This window comes from Diceros bicornis, chromosome 20 (assembly GCF_020826845.1).
Source record: "Diceros bicornis minor isolate mBicDic1 chromosome 20, mDicBic1.mat.cur, whole genome shotgun sequence".
Taxonomy (NCBI): Eukaryota; Metazoa; Chordata; class Mammalia; order Perissodactyla; family Rhinocerotidae; genus Diceros; species Diceros bicornis.
This window is the reverse complement of record NC_080759.1, coordinates 6,912,188-6,933,401: the sequence shown is the minus strand read 5'-3', so window position 1 is coordinate 6,933,401 and position 21,214 is coordinate 6,912,188. Positions and strand designations below refer to the sequence as shown.

The following is a 21,214-nucleotide window of genomic DNA, read 5'->3' as shown; positions in this document are numbered from 1 at the left end:
CCAGGATGGGCAGCCATGCCAGCTCCCCCCAGACCACCCAAGACAGCGGCATCTTTACGAGGCAAGGAGAGTGGGCTGAGCAGGGCCTCTTTATGAGGGAGCCCGACTCAGCTGGGAGCTCATTTGTCCCCCCACCCTCAGCCAGGAAGAACTGGGAGTGTGAGCAGCCGGCCTCAGCCTCAGCCGTGCTGGCACCATGCCTCAAGCTCCACCATTTAAGTTCAAGCTCCATCTGGGGTGGGGGAAGCCTGGGCCCGGGGAGGACTGAGTCTCGAGTGGGCGTTACCCTCCAGCACCGCCTCCATGGAGGCCCCGCCAGGCAGCCTTCGAGGACATACCTGAGGTTTGGCAGCATGCGGCCGGCCGGCCCCCAAGGCTGAGTCAGCAGGAAGGGATTCAGGACTTCTCAGGAAAAGCAGCTGGGACCTTAAGGGCCCCAACCCCCGGCCCCGGCCCACGCCCTCCCCAGGGCCCCAGGAGGGTGGGAGGCGCCATGTGTGCCCAGCTGTGGCCCGGTGTGCTTGGTGGACTGAATTTGGGGGGATCGTGGGGGGTTAGAATCAGCCCTGACTCTGACGGTCTGGGCATCTGGGGGTCAGTGTACCCCCAAGTGTGGGGCAACACAGGATGACTGTGAGTGTGTCTCTGCTCCATGGCACACAGGTGCCCTCAGCTGCACGTGCTGCCACGTGACCCTGCAGCGTGAGCCCAGGTGTAGGGGGTGCGGCCAGCCGTGCAGCTGCGAGGGGTGGGACAGCGTGCAGCGTGTCCGGCATGTCCAGCGTGTCTGGCCACACGTATCTTGGGGGATGACTGCGTGTGGAGCTGCAATTGAGAGTGACAGTGTAGCCAAATGTGTGACAAGAAGGTGGCCCCGGTGGTGTGGGAGGGAGTGTCTGACTGAGGAGGACAGGGACAGTGAGTGACGAGGGCTCTGTAACCTCGGGACTGATGACAAGGGCGCCTGGCTCCATGTGCCACATCTGCTATGTCCGCGGTGACCATGACCTGGGTAGGGCAGTGCATGTTCCCCTGCATCCACCCCAAAAGGACAGTGTCTGTTGCTCCCCTCATCCCTTGGGTCTCCTCCCTCCTGCCTGCCCAGACCTGCCACCCCAGGCCCTGGGGTCTAGCCTCAGCTCCTGCCCTGGGAGAGGTCAGGCTGCGGGGCATTAGCACTCACCTGGACTGCTCTTCCTCTGCTGGTCCCCTGCCTCTGTTTCCACCCTTAAAACCCAAGCATTCCCCCACCTGACTGAAGCCAGGTCCCCGCCAGGCTGGCTCCAGCCTTTGGGGTCTGAGACTGGGTCAGACCCAACTCCGCGGTCTGATGAGAGAGACAGACGGGGCTGGGGAAGTGGTGGGTGGCCGCGCCAGGTCCACGAGGCCCCGATGGAGGAGCCAGCGATGTTCAGCCAGGACAGGAGGCAGAGGGGGAGAGGGGCGCTGGGCTGCAGAGTTTGGACCCTGCAAGGACTGCCACGTGAGAGAGGTAGACCCCAGTTCCATAAAAGAAACACTTTCCAACAAGCTGAATCCCGCACCAGCTCCAGGGGAGTCTTCGTTATAAGAAATTGTGTAACCTTCCTCTGCTCCAGCACCCATGACCCGCAGGAGAAAACTCAGGCACCTTGCTCAGTGTTCAAGGCCCTGTTCACCTCCCCTGCATGTCTCCCTTCTGCTGCTGCGCTCCATGCCCCCCTAAGTTTTCCCTCCTCCAGCCTTCACGTATACCTTTCTAGCTGCCTGAAACGCCCTTCCTGCCTTGCCCACCTGGCAAACTCCTACACATCCTTCAAGACCCAGCGCCTGTGTCTCCTTTTCTGGGAAACATTGCCCTTCCCCACAGCCCATAGTGTCCCTGTTTGCTGTGTGATCCTGGGCAAGTCCCTTCAGCTATGAAATGGGGGTTGTATGTGTGAAAATAACCCACCCCAAACACCTAATTTTAAGCCCCAACATAAGATACATTAAATGCCCTTAAAGTGAGTTAGGCCTTGGGGGAGCAGGGAAGGCTTGCATCCAGTCAGTGCTCAATGTGTGTTCATTTTTATCTTCCACCTCTTGGATTCTGCGGTTTTAAAACTCTTGTTTTAAGTATTGTTCCAAGATTTTTCTCCCACTCATGGTGCTAGGAATTTTAAGAACCCCTGGTTCTAAAATTATAAAAGTCTAAAATGCCATGGGTGGGACCAAGGGCCTCCTTGTGCCCTGAGCTGACCCCAGGGAGGCTGGAGCCGGGGTCTCTGGAGGAGCCTCATGCCCCCCCACCCAGGTTGAGGGGGTGTGGTCTGACAGCCCCAGTTTTCGGGGAGAGCAATGGATTTACCATGAGGGGATGGCCAACGTTGCAGAAGGGATGGGGAGGGACTCCTTGCCAGGCTGCTCGAATGTGGTCGCAGGGTAGCGTCAAGAGGCAGAGGGCTGTCGGCTCAGGATGCTGGCTTCCTTCTCTTAGAGCCTCAGTTTCCTCATGTGGATGTTGGCGCCAAAAGCTGCCCTCTTGACGAGTTGTCAGCAGGGACGGGGAAGTGCTGAGCCTCAGCCCTGCCTTGTGCCAAGTGTTTGCTTGAGCTGTGCCCTCCACTGGGAACACCCTCCCTGGCCGGCTTTTCCCCAGGAGCCCCCGCTCACTCCTGGCCCAGCCACAGCAGCCGGGAGGGGGCTTCAGGATGATGCCCACCCACCTTTGCCCCACCCTAGGGAAGCGGGGGCAGCTGCCTGCCCAAACCCAGCTGCCCCAGGCCTGGCAGCAGCCGTGGCCCTGACACTTGCTCAGTGAAAGGTATTTGGCTGTGGAGGCTGACACCTCATCACCCTCGGCCTGGAAGCCAGCTTCACCCGCTGGCTGCAGGGGGAGGTTCTCCCGGCCTGCTGCTCCCCAGGACCCCAGCAGGCAGCCCCGAGCAGGACTCTGGGGCAGGCAGGCCGGGAGTCCAAGTTGCCTTGGGTGGGAGGCCTGCCCCTCTGAGTCTGTCAGCTGGGGGTGTAGACACAGTAAGTTCTGGATAAACGCACATGCACATCCCCCCTGGCTCCCAAGGGGCCTCGAAGCAACTCCCCTCTCTTGTCCTTCACAGCCTATCCAGGGTGAGGCTGGGGTGCCGGCACTAGGAGCCTCCCAAACCTTGACTCCACCGGAGCTCTGGGGCCCACCCTCAGAGACCGGGGCTGACACCCTTGGGTTTGCCAGATTCCCCCCAACCCTCCAGGCCCCCAAGTCCATCCCCTGGACAGGAGAAGGTGTTCCCGTGAAGGGAATGTCCTGAGCAAAGGCATGAGGGCTGGAGAGGTTGGGAGTTGTCAGATGGACAAGAGCCAGTGGGCCGTAAGGGCTGAGGGCTGACCCACAGTTGTGCTGGGGTCTGTATGGGAAAGCCTGGTCCCTCTCTGGGCCTCTGGGGTTGGCACAGAGCTGACACCTCTAAATGCTGGACAGACAGACAGTGGCACGGATGAGGGGAGGTGGGGGCGGGCAGGTGGGTCAGTGGACAGGTAGGTGATGGAGAAGGAGGTGAATGGGTGGGTGGGCTAAGGGAACACTCTGCACCCCCACTCCCTGCCATCACCCCTTCCCAGGGGCGATCAGCCAGGCATAGTACCTCCCGTCCCAGGCTCCCAGCAATGCCACATCGGTGCCTTCCGGGGCCAGCGTCTCCAGGCCCTGGGAGTCTCACACATGTGCTCAAGGGGGCTGCTGGGTCATCCAGGAAGCCCCCGCTCCTACTGGGATTCACTCCAGCGCCCAGGCAGCCCCTCGCCTCTCTTTTTAGGGCCTCAGTTTCTCTGTCTGTAAAATGCAAGTGTGGTTGGAACAGCGCCTGCCCAATGGGGTGCCAGGAGGACTCGCCTGGCTGCTCGAACACAGAGTACGAGCTAGCAATGGTTCTGCTGCCTCCAGACTGAGAGTCCCGGCAAGGTCAGAGGGCCCAGGATGGTCCTTGGGCAGCCCAGTCACCACGTGGCCAAGGTGTGGCCAGGCCTTAGCCGAGTGGAGCCCAGGGCGGGGCAGCTGTGGCCCCGGCTAAGGAAGTCCAGGGCGGCCTGATTCCTGCCACCGGGACATGCACTCCCGCTGGGGCCCCTCCCTGCCCACTGCAGTCCCTGGGCACGCAACCAGGTGGGAGCCTCTGGCCACAACCAGGCAAGGAGAAGCCCAGGGCTGCAGCTGCTACCGTGTTCAGCAGTTAGAGCTGCACCGGCTCGGGCTGCTCAGGAGTTGGCTCTGCACACACATGTCAGAGACACACCTCTGCGTGCATCGGTGGGGGCCCACACGCCTGCCCGAAGCGCATGTAGGACCTCATGGGGGCCCCTGAGCTGCTTGCACACTCATGTCTGTGTGTGCTTCGGGCCTGTTTCCGCCTGCCACAGTGCGTCGAGGTCTGGGAACCCTGCCTCCATCCTTTGCTCCCCAAGACTGACACCATGAGTTGGAAATGAAGCATCTTTAATTGGCTCCCTGCCCCGACCCCCCTGGGGGGGTCTCCAAGCACCAAACATGTGAGAATCGTGCCTCCCCAGCCCCAGAGCCAAGAAGCCCCTGCCCCAGACCTTCACTGGGCCCAGACCCCCCCACTCACCCCCATGACCAGCCCCACAGGCTGTTTCAATAAATAACCCCAAGAACAAAGCTTGGGGCAGAGGACCCAATAAAGAACCCAGCTCAGTGACACGCAGAGGGAGCTCAGGCCAAAGTTCAGAAATCGCAAGGGGCAGAAGATCTGAAATCGGGGTCGAAAGACACATGCAATCAGAGCCGGCAGGTGAGCTGGGAGCGATTCCCTCTGGGCCTCAGCCAGACGCCTGTCCAATGGCCTCCCAGGTCACTGGCTCCCACAGTCAGGGCGAACTCCATTGCATGTCATACAGCAACAATAAGCTGCCTGGCGTTTCCACCATCAGACTTGACTCTGAATTCTGGGCAGGGGGGCAGGAGGGTCCAGAAACCTGGGAAGGGAGCGTCTGGAGAAGGGGCTAAGACTTCTGGGGACAGAGCACTCCAGAGCAAGGCATAGGAGTGAGGCTGGGGCCCAGGTCACTGCCGGGCCCTGCCACGGCGGGTGCGCAAGGGACCCGTGCCTCGGGCTTGTGCCCGGGACACCTCGCCCATCTCCCTGCGGATGTCACCAAGTGCTACCGCCGGGGACTCTAGCAGCCTCTGGAAGAGGCTGGGCCGGCCAGCCAGCGGCTCCTGGCAGTGGAAGGTGACGGCGGTGCCAGCGTCAGCCTTCATCTCCCTCGAGAAGCCGTCGGAGGAGCCATCAAAGCAGCGGCCGATGGCGATCTCCTTGGCCAGCCTTGGGCTCTGGTCAGTGACCGTGTAGACACCGTAGTTGTGACCAAGAGGGTCCAGCGGGGCCAGCATGGCAAAGGCAGTGGGGTCATCAGCCGGCGCTGGCGGGGGGTGCCGGGCCAAGTAATCCTGCAGGAGCCCGTTGATGGCCACTCGACGGCAGCTGCCCTGGGGCATGATGGTCACTAGCGTTCTGTCCACCTGTCGCTGGTCGAACAGCATGCCGCTGCACTTGAACTCCACGCAGGCAGCTGATGTGCTAGGGCGCTCCGGGTCCCGGACGCTGCGGACATCCCGAAGCCCGTAGAGCTGGCCCTGGGTGCGCGGGTGGCTGCCCCCTGCATTGTGGGAACGAACCATGTACTCCTGGGGGCCCTGGATCTTCACCTTGAGGAAGCAGGCCCGGAACTCCTGTGGGTTGGGCCACCAGGCCAGGAGATCTCCGCTCCAGGAGGCTGGAGCATCCTCGCGAAATGGGACCACATTGTACTCGTATTTGTCCACCTCCACGCGCGCGAAGCGGAAGTGGCTGGCGGTCACCGGGGCCTCCTGGCACTCCCGAAAGCTGCGCCACGGGTACACGGGGCCATTGGCCTCGGCGGGGTCGCCAGGCCTGGGTTTGGCCAGGTTGATGCGGAAGCCGTTGCGTTTGAGGGCGGGGTCGTCGTGGTCGGTGCGGCGGTAACCCAGCCTGTCCAGGTAGGGCTGGGCAACGCCCACGGTGGCCGGGAGCGGGCGGGGTCGGGAGGGCGCCGGCTCCAGCTCCTCCCCGCCCAGGCTGGCCGTGACGAGGGCCGTGTAGGCGTCGGGCCGGTCGGCGTCGCAGAAGGCGGGGAGGCAGGCGCCGTTGGGGCCGGTGACGGCGCTGTCGAAGCGGCCCCAGGCGCGGGGGTTGGCGGAGAAGCCGGGGGCGGGCTCCAGGTTGACCAGCGTGACCACCACGCCCTCCACCTGCTCGTTGGGGGTGAACTTGTCGTTGGCGTAGGCGCGCACCTTCACGAAGCAGCGGCGGCGCTCCGGCACGTCCAGGTTGAACAGCCGCCGCTCCCGGATCTCCACGTTGCCCACCAGGAAGACTCGCTCCTCCCGGCGGACCCGAGTGGCCGCTGACCCCTGGCGCTGGAAGCCGCTCTCCTCCTCCCACAAGCCGGTGTCGGGGTTCAGCGACCACAGCTTGAGGGCCTCCACGTGGCCTGCCATGCGGATCTGGCTGGCGGCCACGCGCACGGCCACGGGCCCCGCCTGCAGCTGCTCCGCAGAGCCGGGGGCACGGAGGTCCACTGAGAACATGCCGTAGGTGCGGAGCGGGGCCAACTCGCCGTCGCTGTCCACGAAGCGCAGGTCGCTGGGGGCGGCGGTGGCGGCGGTGAGATCTCGGGGGTCCACGAACGTCACCCGGGCCTCCACAGCCCCCGAGTAGGGTTCACCGTTGGCTCTGCGGAAGGCTCCCGGCGGGAGGACCAGCTCGCCCAAGGGGGCCTGGTCTTCCAGCTCCCCGAGTGAGATCGTGTTGCTCTGGCTGGCATCTAAGATGACTGGGGCTTTCTTTCGCATGGCCTTGACCTCGTGGTACACACCCGCACCTCGAGGATCAAAAGGCAGGACCCTCACAGTGTCCATGAACTCGCCGCTGGGGTCCATGAAAGTCACCAGCAGCCGCTGGGTGGAAGGCGGCACCTCGATGGTGAAGTCACCCTGGTAAGACGTGAATCCGATGGGCTCTTGGCCCAGCAGGATTCTCGCAAAGTGCAGGGGCTCCCCAGAGTCAGCGGCCACCACACGTCCCCGGACCAGCCCCCGAGGGGGCAGACATTTCTGGCAGCCACACTCAGCTACCACCTTGACAGGGAGGACATAGCTGGAGCATCGGATCTCCTTGCTCTCCAGGCGGCGCACGGAGCAGCAGCGGGAACCGGCATCCCCACATCGGTGGCTTGAGCCTGCGGGGCTGGGGCAGAGGGTATAGGGGCAGAGGCCCACGTCCAGGTAGGCAGGGCCGCTGCCCAGCTGACTGCAGTCCTCTGGGAGTTTAATCAGGTGCTCACGAGGCAGGGGGTCGCAGGCTGGCTGGCCTGGGGCTGGGGAGCAAGAAATTAGCCAGATCAGCATAAGGAGGAGACCTCCATTGAGGCCAAGGTTGGGTGCCTGGACTGGGGTCAAGAGTTCAACCCAGGGGCTCAGTGGGGGCCTTGGATCAGACTCAGTGAGGTCAGAGATCAGACTGAAGTTGGGGCTCCTTTGGGGTTGAGTTTTGGCTGAAGTCAGTAGTTAGTTCAGTGTCAGGGCTTGCTCAGGGTTGGGGGCTGAGGATGCTCACCAAGCACAGTGAGCCGGGCAGTGCCCGAGCGCACAGCGCCCGCGTCATTCCACGCTTTGCAGTGGTAGGTGCCTGCCTGGTCTGGGCGCAGCCCCCGCAGCTCCAGATGGGCCCCGTACCTGTGTGTTCGCCTGTCCAGCAAGGTCCCATTGTGGAACCTGGGTAGTGGGGGAGCAACACCATGGGTACCCTTGGCACAGGGGAGGGGCTGCATCCACCCCCACCCCACAGGCAGCCCAGCGAGTTTGCAGAGCAGCTCCCTCCGGGTCTCTGCCGCACCGCATATCACAGGGACCCCATCCAACCCCAGAGCGGGGCGCAAGGCCCTCGAGCATGGGGCGGGGTGCTCACCAGAAGTATTTCTTGGGCATGGGGGTGCCCGAGGCTTTGCAGCAGAAGGTCACATTCTGGCCAGCCTCTCGAACACGGGACTCAGGGTGCTTCACTAGGTAGGGCTTCTCTGGGGATAAAGGCGGCAAAGGTCAGGGCCTTGTCCCATCCGAGCTTCTCCCAATGACTCTTCCCAAGAGCAAGGCCCATCCTTTTTCTTCCAGGGATGACCTATTTCACCTACGCCTTTTCTGATGATCCTCCGCCCTTCAAGTTCACGGCACATCTGCTCCAGACAGTGCCTCACCTTAATGCTTCCCTCTGCAACTCCATGTCTCACCTTGCGTCTTCTCCAATGACTGTCACATCTTATTTCTTTCCCTTGTGACCTCATTTTGCATCACATTATCCCAAGTGATTGGTGTCACCCAGAATTTCCTCCCCAGTTCCTCAGCCCCCTCAACCTCCTTGTCATGAGGCTCTTACCCAACTTATTAAGGACGACAGTGACCAGAGCGGATATGGAGCCATTGGCTTGGGCCTGGGCCATGCCTGCAGAGAAGCCGTCCATTTGGGCACTGATGTTGGCCTGGCTGCTGGCACAGACTCCAGGCATCTGGAAGGTTCCATGGGCATCACTGGTGGTCATGGTGCCAGGCCAGTCTCGCAGGGAGACCCTGGCTCCTGGCAGTGGTCGGCCAGATGGGGTGACTACCAAGCCCAGGAGGATGTGGTCAGGACACCCGCAGGTTTTGGGACTACACCCTGGGAGGAGAGATACAGGGAGACAGAGGAGCCTCTTCACCCCCTCCTGGGGAGGGCTTTCCACTTTGTCAGTCACTCAGCAACAGTACCTAGACACCCCCCCATCTTGTGCCCCTCAGAGGCCTCAGCATGACCCGGCTTGGAGCAGCCCCTAGTATGAGGGGGGGACGTGAGGCTGAGTGCTCAGGGCTGGGCTAAGGGGAGGAACCTGGGGTCCAGAGCAGTGAGGAAGATGATCTGGAGGAGGGAACAGGAGAAGTGACTCTCTCAAGGCAGAGAGACTCCTCCCAGGATGCGAGAAAATGTCCAGACAGGGGCTGGGGGCCCAGCGGGGGACTGGGTCTTGGGCCCAGAACATCTCCCTCCCCTCCCAATCCCGCGGTTTCTCCATAAAATGGAAAATTCCACTGGAAACTTCAGGAGAGAGGCGCCGGGAGGGCAGAGCCAGGCTGGGCAGGGTGGGGACCCCACCACCCCATTGGCTACTGTGCTCCCCCACCCTGCCGCCGGCTCTGCCGGCCCAGTCTCCAGACTGTGTTTGTGGAGCCCAGGCCGGATCGGAATTTCCAGTTGCCTCCTGGCTGGCCTGGTGTCTGGCCCTGGGAGGGCCTGGGCATCGTGTCTGCCAGGGTGTGAACGCGTGTCCGCGTGGGCGTGGGGGACAGGCGGGGCTGTGAATGCCACGCGTGTGTGCACCCCAAGAGTGTGAGCCGTCTTCTGTGTGTGTCCACGTCCACCGGGCCATCCACATACTCGGCCGCGTACACAGAGGGAGCACCCTCTCAGATCTGCCCATGCCTGGACACAACCCCCGTGGCGTCCACCCGTCCAGATGTACTTGCTCACCAGTACTCCTCCAGGGCCCAGAAGGGAAGGAAGGGCGGGTCTCCTTGTGGACCAAGTTCGGGCCCTCCAGGCCCCGCCCTTGTACCCAAGCTCCACCTCGTCCCTCCAAGCCCCGCCCCATCAGGCTCCACCTCAACTAGCCCTTCCCCTCTAGGTACGTCTCTCAACAGGCCCCTCCCCTCCACATCCTGGCCCCGCCTCTACCCAACCCTCTCCTCCAGGCTCCGCCCCTCCTACCTGGGCACGGAGACCGCACACACTTCCGTGCCTCCAGGGGACGCCCGGGACACGCATCCCCAGCGGGGCTTGGGCAGCGGCGGCGGCGCAGACGACGGCCTGGCCCGCAGCTCCCTGAACAGGGGCCCCACGGGCCCCACGAGCCCCACGCGGCCTCTGCGAGGAGGGCAGGGAGAGGAGGGTCAGGCGGCCGCCCACTCCAGGGACTGCGCCTCCTGGAAATCTGGTGACAATGCAGGACTGGAGGACGCCCCGCCACGGGCCTCTGAGGCAGGTACTTCAGAGAGAAGTCTTGCCCACTGCCTCCATCGGTGCTCCCCCAGGCGCACCTGTCGAAGGTGCAGTTGCGGTCCCGCCCCGCCCCCCAGATAAGCTCCCGAGGTTAGCCCTGGTGTTCTCCCTGCGCCCCGCACATATTTGGGGCTCAAAACACGCTCCCACAAAACGGAACTGTTACAGATGAGCAACTGAGGGCAGTGACAGGGAGAAGCGCTCCTGAGGACCTCTCCCTGCCCGCAGCTGGGACTCGGTTTTTCCCAGCCCTTCCCTTCTAAGGCCCCGCCCCAATCCGGTCCTGCCCGCTCCCCAGTATCACTTATATCGGCCCCGCCCCTCCGTAGCCCCGCCCACCATCAAGGCCCCGCCCCTCCTGGTCCCCGCCCTCACCGAGCGGGCAGCGGAAGCGCACGTGGTAGTTGGAGCAGCGGCGGCCGCGCGGCTGCTCGCGGTTGAGACACCAGAAACCGCGCGTGGGGTTCAAGTGCACGCGCTCGCCGACGGCAGACGGCAGGGCCCAGTCGGTGGTGCGCGCCTCCAGCGCTAACGGCTGGGGACACACGCGCGCCGGACCGTAATAGAAGCGAATGGCAGCCAGGCTCTCGAAGTCTCCGTCGCCGCCCGGGTGGTCCACGTTGAACCAGGACGTCCACTCGCTGGCCTCTGCGGGCACCGCACGCGCTGGGACCCCGGCCACAGCCTGTCGGGCCCCATCAGTGCATGCAGGGGCCCGGGCCGTGGCCTGTCCACTCTGTTTTGCGTGGTAAGGGCCTTCCTTACCTGCTGTCTAAGCCGGATCCTCCTCACCCTCCAGGAGCACGGGATAGCCCAGCCCGCCCACGACCCCTCCCAGATCCAGAACCCTCTAGGGCAGAAGGAGCTGTAAAGTGGTCACAGGACGTTGGCCGCCCCTTGCATCAGCCCTGGTTCCGCCCAATGCCTGAGCTTGCCCATCAGTGCACGCTGAGATCTCGCCCCCGCCCTCAGAATTCAGAACCCCTGAGGTGTGAGGAGATATAAAAGCAGCAGGAGGAGCCTGAGACCAGCCCTAGCTATGACTTTCTGCTGCCTGGCAGCCCCCCCCGCCCCCCCGTTAGCGCTAGCTGGGACCTTGCTCACTGCCCACTGAACCCACCAGGCAGCCTCTGTTTCACAGAAGCCACAGGCAGGAAGGGGCTGGCCTCCCACAGGTCAGCTCCTGCTTCCATCCATTCCCCAGGGAGTGCTCATTCCTTTCCTGACTCAAGAGCAACTTTCCTGGCCCAGAAACTAGAGACCCTAGGTTCCAGAACTCCTGCTTCTCTGACTGATGTGGGCAGGTTGTCCCATCCCCCCACCCCCACCCCCACCTCTTTTTCCTCCTTGACAAACAGCCTGGACTCTCACCTCCCTGCTCCTAAAACTTAGACCTCTTGGGGCACCATTCCAGGGGCTGCCATGTCCAGGGACTCCGGCTCTTCACCCAGCTTGTGTCCCCTCCTCACGTGACCCCACCAGCCAGAGCTCACACAGCAAGTCCACAGCAGAGCCAGGACTTGGACCCAGGCTGACTCACCTTCCCAGTCCTCCAGGGCTGGTGATGGCTGGCTAGGGCGCAACGGTGGACCCTCAAAGGCCCATGCAATTGCTGTGGGCTCCTCATTGGGGATGGTGCCTGTGGAAGGGGTGAGGAGTGAGGGGAAGGCCAAGCGCTGATGGAGACCACTGTGAGCTCTTTTTATGCAAGGTGCTGCCACGATCATCCCCATCTCGCAGAGGAGAAAACTGAGGCTCTGAGAAGCCAGAACCCAGCTCTGGCTGATCCCAAGGACTGCAGCACCCCCTCCTCCAGGAAGGCTCCCCATGACCCTCCACCCCAGTCTCCCACAGCCCCACCCCTCCCTCTGACCCAGCCCCAACTCCATGGGCTGGGGAAGTCTGTGTCCATCTGCTCCCCCAGACCCACTTCTCCCCTGGGTGTGTTCGGTGGTCATGAGTTCCGTGGGCTGTGCCTCTGCCCTCAGGTTGAGCTGCATTCCGCTTCATCCATTTGCCTCTGGAATTCGCTCCCTCAGTCTACCTTCCATCCAAGCTGCCAGTGGGAAGGCCTTGGAATCTAGCCTGGCTTCTCTGGCCTCATGTTATCTGAGATAGCCAGACTGGGCAATGACCTCAGACAAGTCCCTTCCCTCTCAGAGCCTCAGTCTCCTCATCTGAGAAATGGGCCCAGTTCCCCCGCTCCGGCCCTGAGTGTTCCAGAAACGGGAATTTCTTTTCTGAGTGGTGTGTGTGTGGAAGAGGGGAGGAGTTGGGAGGGGGGAGTGAGAGGGGACGGCTCTGACCCCATCATCCTGGGGCCAGGACCGGGTGCTTCGGGGTCCAAACGCTGGGGCTGAGACGGGCGCCCCGCGGCCCCTGGAAACCCAGAGAAACCTGAAGTTCAGATCCACACTCCGGGTACCCCTCCCGTCTCTTCAAGGAGAGCAGAGAGCAGAGAAGGTCCCCTCCCCGCCCTAGTTGGTCCCAGGGCTCTGTCTCCCCATCGCCTCCTCCCTCCACCCCAGGCTGGCGAAGGGGACCCAGGCCTGGGGAAGGTCCCTCGGCTGTCTCTCCAGGCGCGGCTGCATCCCAGGCCCGCTGCCAGACGGCCGGGCGCCTAGGGGGCTGGGCTGGGGGCTGGGGGCTGGGAGCGCCTCACCTCGGGCCCCCGCCAGGTGCGCGGCGGCGACAAAGAGGCAGAGTAGTGGTGGCAGTGACGCCATGGCCGGATCCAAGCGTCCGAGGAAGGGTCTAGGCTCTGCGGCGAGCTCGGGTCGGACTCCCGGAGGTCTGGCGGCCGCTGGGGCTGAGGGTGGGGGCGGACGCGACCGCAGGCCCCGCCCCGTCCAGGCCCCGCCCCGTCCAAGCGACCCTCTTCTGCCCTGGGTGACTTTGATGCGCGAGCAACCTCTCTGGGTCGCCCCTCTCGTGCGTCCGTCTGTGCCTCCGCCCTCGGGCTGGCCTGCGTTCCCCGTCGCCTGCTGGAAGTCCCTCCTTCAGCCCACCCTCCATTCTCCACGTTGGGTTCCAAGCTGCCTGCGGGAAGTGCCTCTTGGAATCGAGCCTGAAGCTGCCCCAGCCCTCCTGCTTTAGGCTGCTCTTTAGGCGACTCTAAGTCCTCCGTCGAGTCTAACTTCGATCCAGGTGGCTTTACACCACCCCCTACTCCAGCAGGCTGGAAGTCCCACTCTGAATCTACCCTCCACTTTTCTGGCTCCAGTTTTCTCGGAGGCCAGCGGGAAGTCCCACCCTATGTCTACCCTCCTGCCCTCCCACTTTGGGCCGCCAGGAGCCAGTGAGAAGTCCCCCCCGGGTTTGCGCACCCCGCCCGAGCTCGGTGCACAGAGGAGGCGGAGGCGAGGTGGCAGCGGGACGTCTGTTTATTGGCCGGGGTCCGGCCGCGTGGGCGCGGGGGGCGCTCACAGCGCCACCACGCAGTCGGTGCCAGTGTAGCTCGGCAGGCGCAGCGCGAACTTGCGGCGCACGTCGTCGGGCACGAACCTGCCGGCCACGAAGTGGTGGCGCCCGGAGAAGCGGCCGGCGCAGCGCTTGGGCGCCGCCAGCGACACCAGCACGTCGGGCAGGGCCGCAGCCCGTCCTCCGCGTCGCCGCCGGTCTCCGAGTCCCAGCCTGAGGGAGGAGGGCGGGAGGGGGATGGAGAGCTGGGAGAGTGGCTCACCCTCAGAGGAGAGTCCTGCCGCCCCACCACCCACTTCCCTTTCCCCCGTCAGACCAGCCTCTGCTTTCTGAATGGGAGTCTTGGTCAGACCTGCCTCCCCGTAGAACTGAGCCTCTGCCCTCAGACCAGTCTCTCTCCCTACTTGGAAGGCGTTTGCTTCTCCCTCTGACCACAGCCTCTACCCTCGTGCGTTTCTTACCGTGCTCCCATCCTGCTGCCCAATCTTCCTCCTCCATCTGACTCAGCCTCTGCCTTCAGATTACATCATTTCCACCTGCTGCCCTTTCCCAGTCAGACCCACGCCTCTGCCTTCTGACTCGGCAGCCTGTCCCCATACCTCCTTCCCTACCAATCCTGAGCTTCCCCGCTTAGACTAGCACCTCTTCCCACCCAGACTTCTCAGCCAGCCTGCCCCGCCTGACCAGATCCCCACTCTCCACTCAGAGGACAGACTTGCCTCCATCCTCAGGCAAGCCTCCCCCATCAGACCTGTCTCCTTGCCCCAGGTTCTTGCCTCTGACAGGACGTGCCCCCTCCCCAGCCAATTTCAGCATCTGTCCATCCTCCTCTCTCTGCCTAGAGACTCTTCCTTCTGACCTGACATCCCTGCCTTCACCCTCAGACTAGATCTTGCCGTTTGACTTGGCAGGACCACCCCCCTCCATTGGGCCGTAGCCTCTACCACCTCTCAAATGAGCCTCCTCCTTCAGACCAGGGTCCTTGCCTTCTGTTCTGCCTCTGACTGGAGTCTGGGGCCACTAACTAAAAGCCTCCACCCTCCAACTATAATCCTTCCTTCTGTTACCCTAGCCTCCACCCTCAGACCAGAGAGCCCATCTCCCCACAGCCAACCCCCCTGCTCTGTAGCACCCTACTGGGACAGCCCTGGGGTCTTGCAAGCCAGGGGACATCCCCGAGTCCAGCCACCCCCGTGGAGGGTCTGGCTGGCCAGCGGCTGTTTGTTCCATCTGCCCATTGCCTAATGGCTCCAACAGGCGTGGGGTGGCGGCCAGAACAGGCAAGGCCTTTGCCAAGTGAGCTCACGTCTGCCCAGGCAACTGGGCCAGGGTGGGCAGCGGGCACGCTGGGCTGGGTGTGGGGGGAGGGGACTCGGGGTCACCTGGGCAGCAGCCTCGGTCTTCCTCATCTGAGGGATGGATGTGACCCTCAGCCTCACCCAGAGTGCACGATCCATCTACACTGGGGCCACTGAGGCTCCGAATGGGCAGACAGGCCAGGGCTACCAGAAGCTAGGGTACAGGGGCCCCCACACAAGCCCCCCAGGCCCCGATGTGCCCCCTCCGCCTGGCATGCCTGAGGGAATGTCCAGGCTCACGAGGGGGATGGACAGCAGCTTGAGTGTGGCCAGCGCACACGTGCAGGGGACCCCGACCTCGCCCGGCTCCACGTCAGGGCCCACCACGGCATCCACCACCAGCCCGTAGGCATTGCTGATGAGCTGGACCTGAGAGGGCAGGCAGGGTCAGGTGGCGGCCTTGGGGCACCGTCCCCCACCTCCAGTCCCAGTTGCCATGGAACGCTGACCTCCGTGGGCAGATGGGACAGGAAGGGGATGTCCATCTTCTCACACTGCGTAGTCAGGCCCTGGTGCAGCGGGTCCAGGGAGCGTGTGGGGTAGAAGATGGTCGGTTCATAGTCCTGGGGAAGGGCAGGAAGGAGTCAGCGCTGGGGACTCTTAGGCTCCCCTCGGGGTCTTAGCCCCCAGACCTGGATACTCGGCAGCAGACCCTGCCTGGGGCAAACACTGGGCATATTCTGTAACCTTTCCAGCCTCAATGTCCCCCTGGGACACTATCAAGAGGAGGAAGCAGGTCTGCAGGGACTGGGTGGGGGGTGACCCTGGGAGGCCAAGGGGATCCTTGCTACTCATAAACACCCGCAGGTGCCAGGCACAGACCAGCCCCACCGCCCCGTTCTGCTCCGGGCCACACAGGACCAGCACCATCCTCTGCTTCCAAGAGAGAGCAAGCAAGGGGAAACACCTGGCAAGAGGCACAGCAAAGTTAAGGGCACAGGGCTCAGAATTCCTTCTTGCTCCGGTGGGGAAACTGAGGCCCGGAGTAGAGGAAGGGATGGGGCTTGGGCCTGGAGGCAAGAGGACAGGACAGAGGAGAGGCGTCTTAGGTGAGGTTCTAGGTGAGGGGCAGGGCCTCTTGGGGCCTCAGTTACCTCATTGGAGATGCATAGTCCTTGCCTCAGGTTCTGCCAAGCCCAACCAGGAAAACGTGCCTCCTGCCACCACCCGGCACCCGGACTGCGGTTTGTTTATCCTCGGCCCGAACTGCAGACATTCTTCCACCTTTTTCCACCGCAGTGGCTGCCCCTCCCCCGCCCATGTTTCCAGGCCTCGGTCCCTCCTGGAGGCCCCAAACTGGCGGGAGCAGGGGAGGGGGGGAGGTACTTTTCCAACCTGCCATGCCCTGTCTCTTCGTCTCTCTCAGTCTGTCCCTCTCCATCCAGTCTCTCTCTGTCTTCGTTTCTGTTTTTCTGTTTGTCAGTCTCTATCTCTCAGACTCTCTGTGTCTCTGTGGGCCTGTGGGTCTCTCTGTCTTTAGCACAGGAGTTAAGAGTGCTGCTGGTGTTCGAGACCCAGCCCTGCCCTGATTCTCTGCACGGCCTCGTCCCCCTCTCCTCTCCCAGCCTCAATTTCCTTCCATCAAATGGGAGTGACGACGGCTCTGACAGGCACGTGAGGTGGCTCTGGGGGGGCCCCACCAGGTTCTAACTTCCAACCACACAGAGGGGAAGTTATTCGCATTTTGAGTCTCCGCCCCAAAGTCTCAGCAAGGTCCTGACCTGCACTGAGGGCGGCTGTGCCCCCAAGACACCAGGCTCAAAGCTGAAGACCCGCGACCGAGTCAGGGAGGGTGACAGCGTCTGGCTAGCTGGGACCAAGGGCCTCCTGGATGGACACAGGGCTGTCAGGGCAAAAACTGGACAGTTGGTCACCAAGGGCCAGGCTGGAGTTTAACTCCTGTCAGTTTATAACTCTTTCTTCAGAGGAGGAAACTGAGGCCCAGCATGGTTTGGCAACATGGCTTGAAGCACTGGATAGTATTAGACTCTTGGAGGCACCTCGAGGGCTGGGGCTTTGCCCCAGAGCGGGACACAGCTCTGCTTCTCACCCCCTGGGAGCCTGCGCAGCCCCTCCCAGCCTCTCGACCTTATTTTCCCCACCTGTGACACAGGGTCCTTTGGGGGTGCTCAGACTGCAGGAGCTGACGTCCCCTGTGCCTGAGACTCAGAAGGTGGCAGACACAGGCAGTCATGTCTGTACCTCAAGGGCCCCAGACTGGTCCCTGCAGTAGCTCAGTATCTGCTCCCCAGCCTCGCACCTCTGGGGGGCCCCGTCTCTGCCCTGACACTCACTGACACCCTGGCCTGGCCCAATGATGATCCTCTCTGGGCCTCAGTTTCCCCATCTGAGTGATGGGCTGGGGTGGCCCCAAGCAAAGAGGGCCTTCTTGAGGACAGGCCCATCCTGGCCATGGGGCTGGAGGGCGGGGAGGGGCAGTGCAGGTAGCTTTGGCCGTGGTGGGCTGGCCATTTTTCGGGTCAAGGTGAGGGTCAGGAGTCAGGTACCTTGGTCACAGCCACGGCACTAGCATGGCCGCACAACTCGACCAACTGCTGCCGCCCAAAGCGATAATCCTCCAGCAGCTCCCGCTCCAGGGCGGCCGCCTCCGCGGTGCTGGGGGACAGAGCAGGGACAGACCCTCAGAGACAGACAGAGATGGAGAGAGGACCTAGAGACAGACTCAGATGGAGCCAGAAATATTCCACCAATGTTCCGAGCCAGGCCCTAATGCCACCCGCCACCCTCGTGCAGCTGCCGCAGCCCAGAGCCACGGATCTTCCCTCAGTTTGCCTACTCCACGCGCACACGTTTGAACAGAAGCCTGGTAAGCAGCGGGAGATTTGAGCCAAAGCCTGACGCGCGGGCGCCCTCTGGTGGTCGAAGAAGCGCGTGGCGGTGCCTGTTGGCTCTATTGCCCCAAAGCGTGGGAGACTGAGCCGGACTCTGACGCCCGAAGGCCGGAGAAACCCAGAAGGGGAATGGAGCGTGGACTTTGATGGGGGCGACTGGGATAGATTTCAGGAAATAGAAACCACTGAGCGAGCTCCAGGACGCTGGAGGGGATGGACTGGACCGGGAGGTGCCTGGAGAAGTAGGTTTTGAAGGTTGCAGAGGAGTCTGATGGCTCACTTAGGAGGGTGGATGTGGGAGCCGCAGCTTTGAGACCCATTGGTGACCCTTCTTCAAGGGCAGTGAAATAAAATAACTGTGGCCAGAGAGACGGGGCCAACTCGCCTGAGGTGAAGCTCTGCCACCAACTCACTGAGTTACTGGGGTCCATTTCATCTCCCTGAGCCTCACTTCCTCCTTTGCAAAAGTGAAGGCGGGACAGGCTAATTTTCCAGGCCCAGTGCAAAATGCAAATGTGGGGCCCCTTGTTCAGAAATTACTAAGAATTTTAAGGTGGTGACGGCAGAGCATTAAACAAGTGTTGGGACCTTCTAAGTGCCGGGACCAAGCTGGCCCTGGCCTAGGGGACTTCCAAGGGGCACAGGCTTGGTGGCTGCAGAGAGTGAGAGCTGGCAATGAGGATGGGAAGATGTTCCTCACTCTAGAGTCAGGGGTTGGGGCAGCTGGGAAGGGTCTAAGACTTGATGCCAGCTTCTCCCAGGCAGGACCTCCTCCTGCTGAGGAAAAGCACCTACCCCTAGCTCAGCAGACCCTAGAGAATGTAATAACGATGATGATGATGATGACGACGACGACGACGACGCAGAACCTGGCCCAGAAGAGTTGGAAGAACACCCAACAACTCAGAGAAGCCAAGTGTCTTGCCCAGGGTCATGCAGGAAGCAAGTGGGAAACCTGGGACTTCCACCCTTGGCATCCATCTCCAGAGCCACGGGATGTTAGCAGAGAAGCAGAGGTTTGGTGGGATGAATCCTGAGATTCCCTTCTTTGATTCTGTGAGCAGGAGACCACAACCTTCCCGCCAGTTCTGCAGCGTGATCAGGCCAGGTAGCAGGAGGGGTGGAGGTGGGGAGTGAGGGCTGCTGTGGGACAGGGAGTCACGGGGGCTTCCTGGAGGAGGAGGCCTAGAGCACTGTAGGAGGTAATCCAGGTGGCAGGAACAGTGAGGGCCAAGTCCTTGTGCTGGGAATGAGCTTGGCAGGGTCAAGGGACGGAAGAGAGGCTGGTGTGGCTGAAGCAGAGCAAGTGAGACTGAGAAACTGGGTCAGGAAGACACTTTGGGGCCCATGCAGATGGGGGAGACAGAGGCTTAGGACAGGGAGGCCACATACCCTGAGTCACCCCAGCAACCAAGCCAGATTCAACTCTGGGCTTGTCTTTGGCCTACGTTGGAAGAAGCTGAAGGACCAGGTGAGGAAAAGGAGCTCACAGTGGAATCAGATGAAGAGCATCCCCTGGGCAGGCCGGCCCAGCTCCCGGGAAAGAACATTGGAGAAGGCGCATGTGTTCAGAAATGTGGCTCATTCTTCCACCTTCATCTTGTGAGAGCTCTGGCTGCAGCCCCCACAGGAGGATGGGAGGAGGGTGGAGGAGTATCCTTTCCTCCTCTCTTCTTCCCGTCCCAAAGCTTTGGCCTCAGCTGCCACTTGGAACATTATCTTCCTGCCTAACTGGGTCATTAGAGTGATAATGGGGACTCGTGGGCAGAGGGAGGTCCAGGCTAGGAGCCTGAGGGTGGGGGCAGGAGGGAATTCGAGCCAGTGCGGAAGGGGGACAAGGCAGAGTTGTTGTGAGACTGGGGGAGGGGGCTCAGTTATGAGGGTGCCCCTTGCTTCTCCCAACCTCAGCCCCCAGATGAGAGGCGCTTTCAGGCCCCAGGATTTGCCTGCCAGCCCCAGAAGGGCTGAGGTGATCTGGTTTCAAAGGGAACTGGGCCTGACACTCCCAGAATGCTTCTGGGAGGAAGCAAGGAGGACTCTAAGCAGGGGAGGCAGCTCTTCTGAAGTGAAGCCCTGAGGCCAGGGTGCCCGTGCCAGACCCTCCCTGCTCTCTCAGCTCCATCTGCTTCTCTCCACACTCATGCCTCTGCCCACTAGCCTGCCAGCATTGCTCACCTGGCTGCCTACAGCAGTTTCATACCCCCCAACTCCTCAAAACGAGTCGCAGGGGCTTTGAAAACTTGAACACCAGATCACATCATTTCCTATCCCAAACCAACTTATGGCTCCCCAGTATTCAGAGAATATTCAAATTCCTCACTATGCCTACACACCCCCCATTATGTCTCCAACCTCACTGCCTCCTCTCCCCTTGCTCAGTGTTCTCCTCCTACCCATCTCACAGCACCCCATCATTCCTCAGTTGGCATTTGAGGCCCAACACAACTGGCCCTGCCATCCCCCATGCCAGGTGAAGTCCCAGCTCCAGCTTCTAAACCATTCTCCTCCCCCTGCCTAGGATGTGCTGGGTCTCCAGGCTGAGTCCGAACATTCTCCAGTCACTGGACAGTAACTGCCCTTACTGAGAGGACAGCAGGCAGGTGGTCGCACGAGAGGCTGTTGAATGAATCTGTGTACAGTGAGGTCCACAGCCCTGCTTGGGGTCCCATGTCACAAGGGCTTAGAGAACAGAGGAGAATGACTCAGGATGAGGTGGGAGACACAGCTGCTGGCTCCAGATCCCAAACTCATCAGCCCACTGGCAAGTGGCCCATGTTTTCAAAACTCACCTTAGCACTGGCTCAGCCAGTGGCTTCCCTCCCCAGGCCTCAGTTTCCTTCTCTGGACAAGCGGCTACTGGCAGGGGGAGCACCAAGGAGGGGTGTGAGCGTTTGAGCCAAGAGTAAAAGAGCTCAGCTCTTGCTAGATGGGGAAGGAGGGGCGGGGGCTCCAGAGTCCCTGGGAAGATGGAAAGGGGACGTGGCCCAGGTTCTGTTGCGAGGTGATGAGGGAGGGGCTATCGGTGATGAATAATTCATGAGGGGCGGGCCTGCCGCGGATGCAGTTTCTCTGACAACACAGCTTCAGAGGCATCGGCAGCTGCAGGCTTAGTCTCTTCAGCGAAACGCAGGGTGGGCCTCGGATTCCCCGGGGCCGCATCCTGCCATGCCTCTGCCCACGATAGCCACTCCCAGCCATGCCCCTGCATCGAGTCCCCCAATCCCCGGGCCGCATCCCTGCCACAGTCTCCAGCGTCCCCTTCCCCGGCGTCCCCTTTCCGGCTGACCTTAGGAAACGCTGCTCCTTGTCCTCGGTCGCCTCCCCCGGATCTGAGCCGGTGCGCAGCGGGGCTCGGCCACAGCCGCCACAGCCTTTTAAGCGCATCCCCGGGCAGAAGGAGCCCCCCCTCCTCCCGCCCACCCTGCGTGCCTGCCAATCAGAAGGCGCCTGCGAAGGCGCTGCGCGCGGCCATTGGCCAGTGGGCACAGGCGGACTTAACCCT

At 62.1% G+C, this 21,214-nt stretch overlaps 2 protein-coding genes across 3 annotated transcripts; both read right to left on the bottom strand.

Annotated features, from left to right (window-relative positions):
- Positions 1-4,578: 4,578 nt before the first annotated feature.
- CILP2 (cartilage intermediate layer protein 2) lies at positions 4,579-12,883 on the bottom strand. 2 transcript variants are annotated; one of them, XM_058563892.1, is made up of 8 exons: positions 12,745-12,883; positions 11,623-11,721; positions 10,458-10,730; positions 9,792-9,947; positions 8,430-8,708; positions 7,965-8,073; positions 7,614-7,771; positions 4,579-7,374 (listed from the first exon to the last, which is right to left on the bottom strand). In XM_058563892.1, exons 1-8 carry the CDS (start codon positions 12,806-12,808, stop codon positions 5,039-5,041), a joined length of 3,474 nt encoding a protein of 1,157 aa, XP_058419875.1. In that variant the 5' UTR covers positions 12,809-12,883; the 3' UTR covers positions 4,579-5,038. The 2 variants fall into 2 exon arrangements, with proteins under 2 accessions (XP_058419875.1, XP_058419876.1); XM_058563893.1 differs by lacking the exon at positions 10,458-10,730.
- Positions 12,884-13,446: 563 nt separating this feature from the next.
- YJEFN3 (YjeF N-terminal domain containing 3) lies at positions 13,447-21,122 on the bottom strand. The gene is given in 7 exon segments (XM_058563891.1): positions 13,447-13,669; positions 13,672-13,715; positions 15,079-15,229; positions 15,310-15,423; positions 15,656-15,767; positions 17,369-17,476; positions 20,999-21,122. Coding segments are annotated over 7 exon segments (792 nt in total). The 5' UTR covers positions 21,097-21,122; the 3' UTR covers positions 13,447-13,504.
- Between the last annotated feature and the right edge of the window lie 92 nt (positions 21,123-21,214).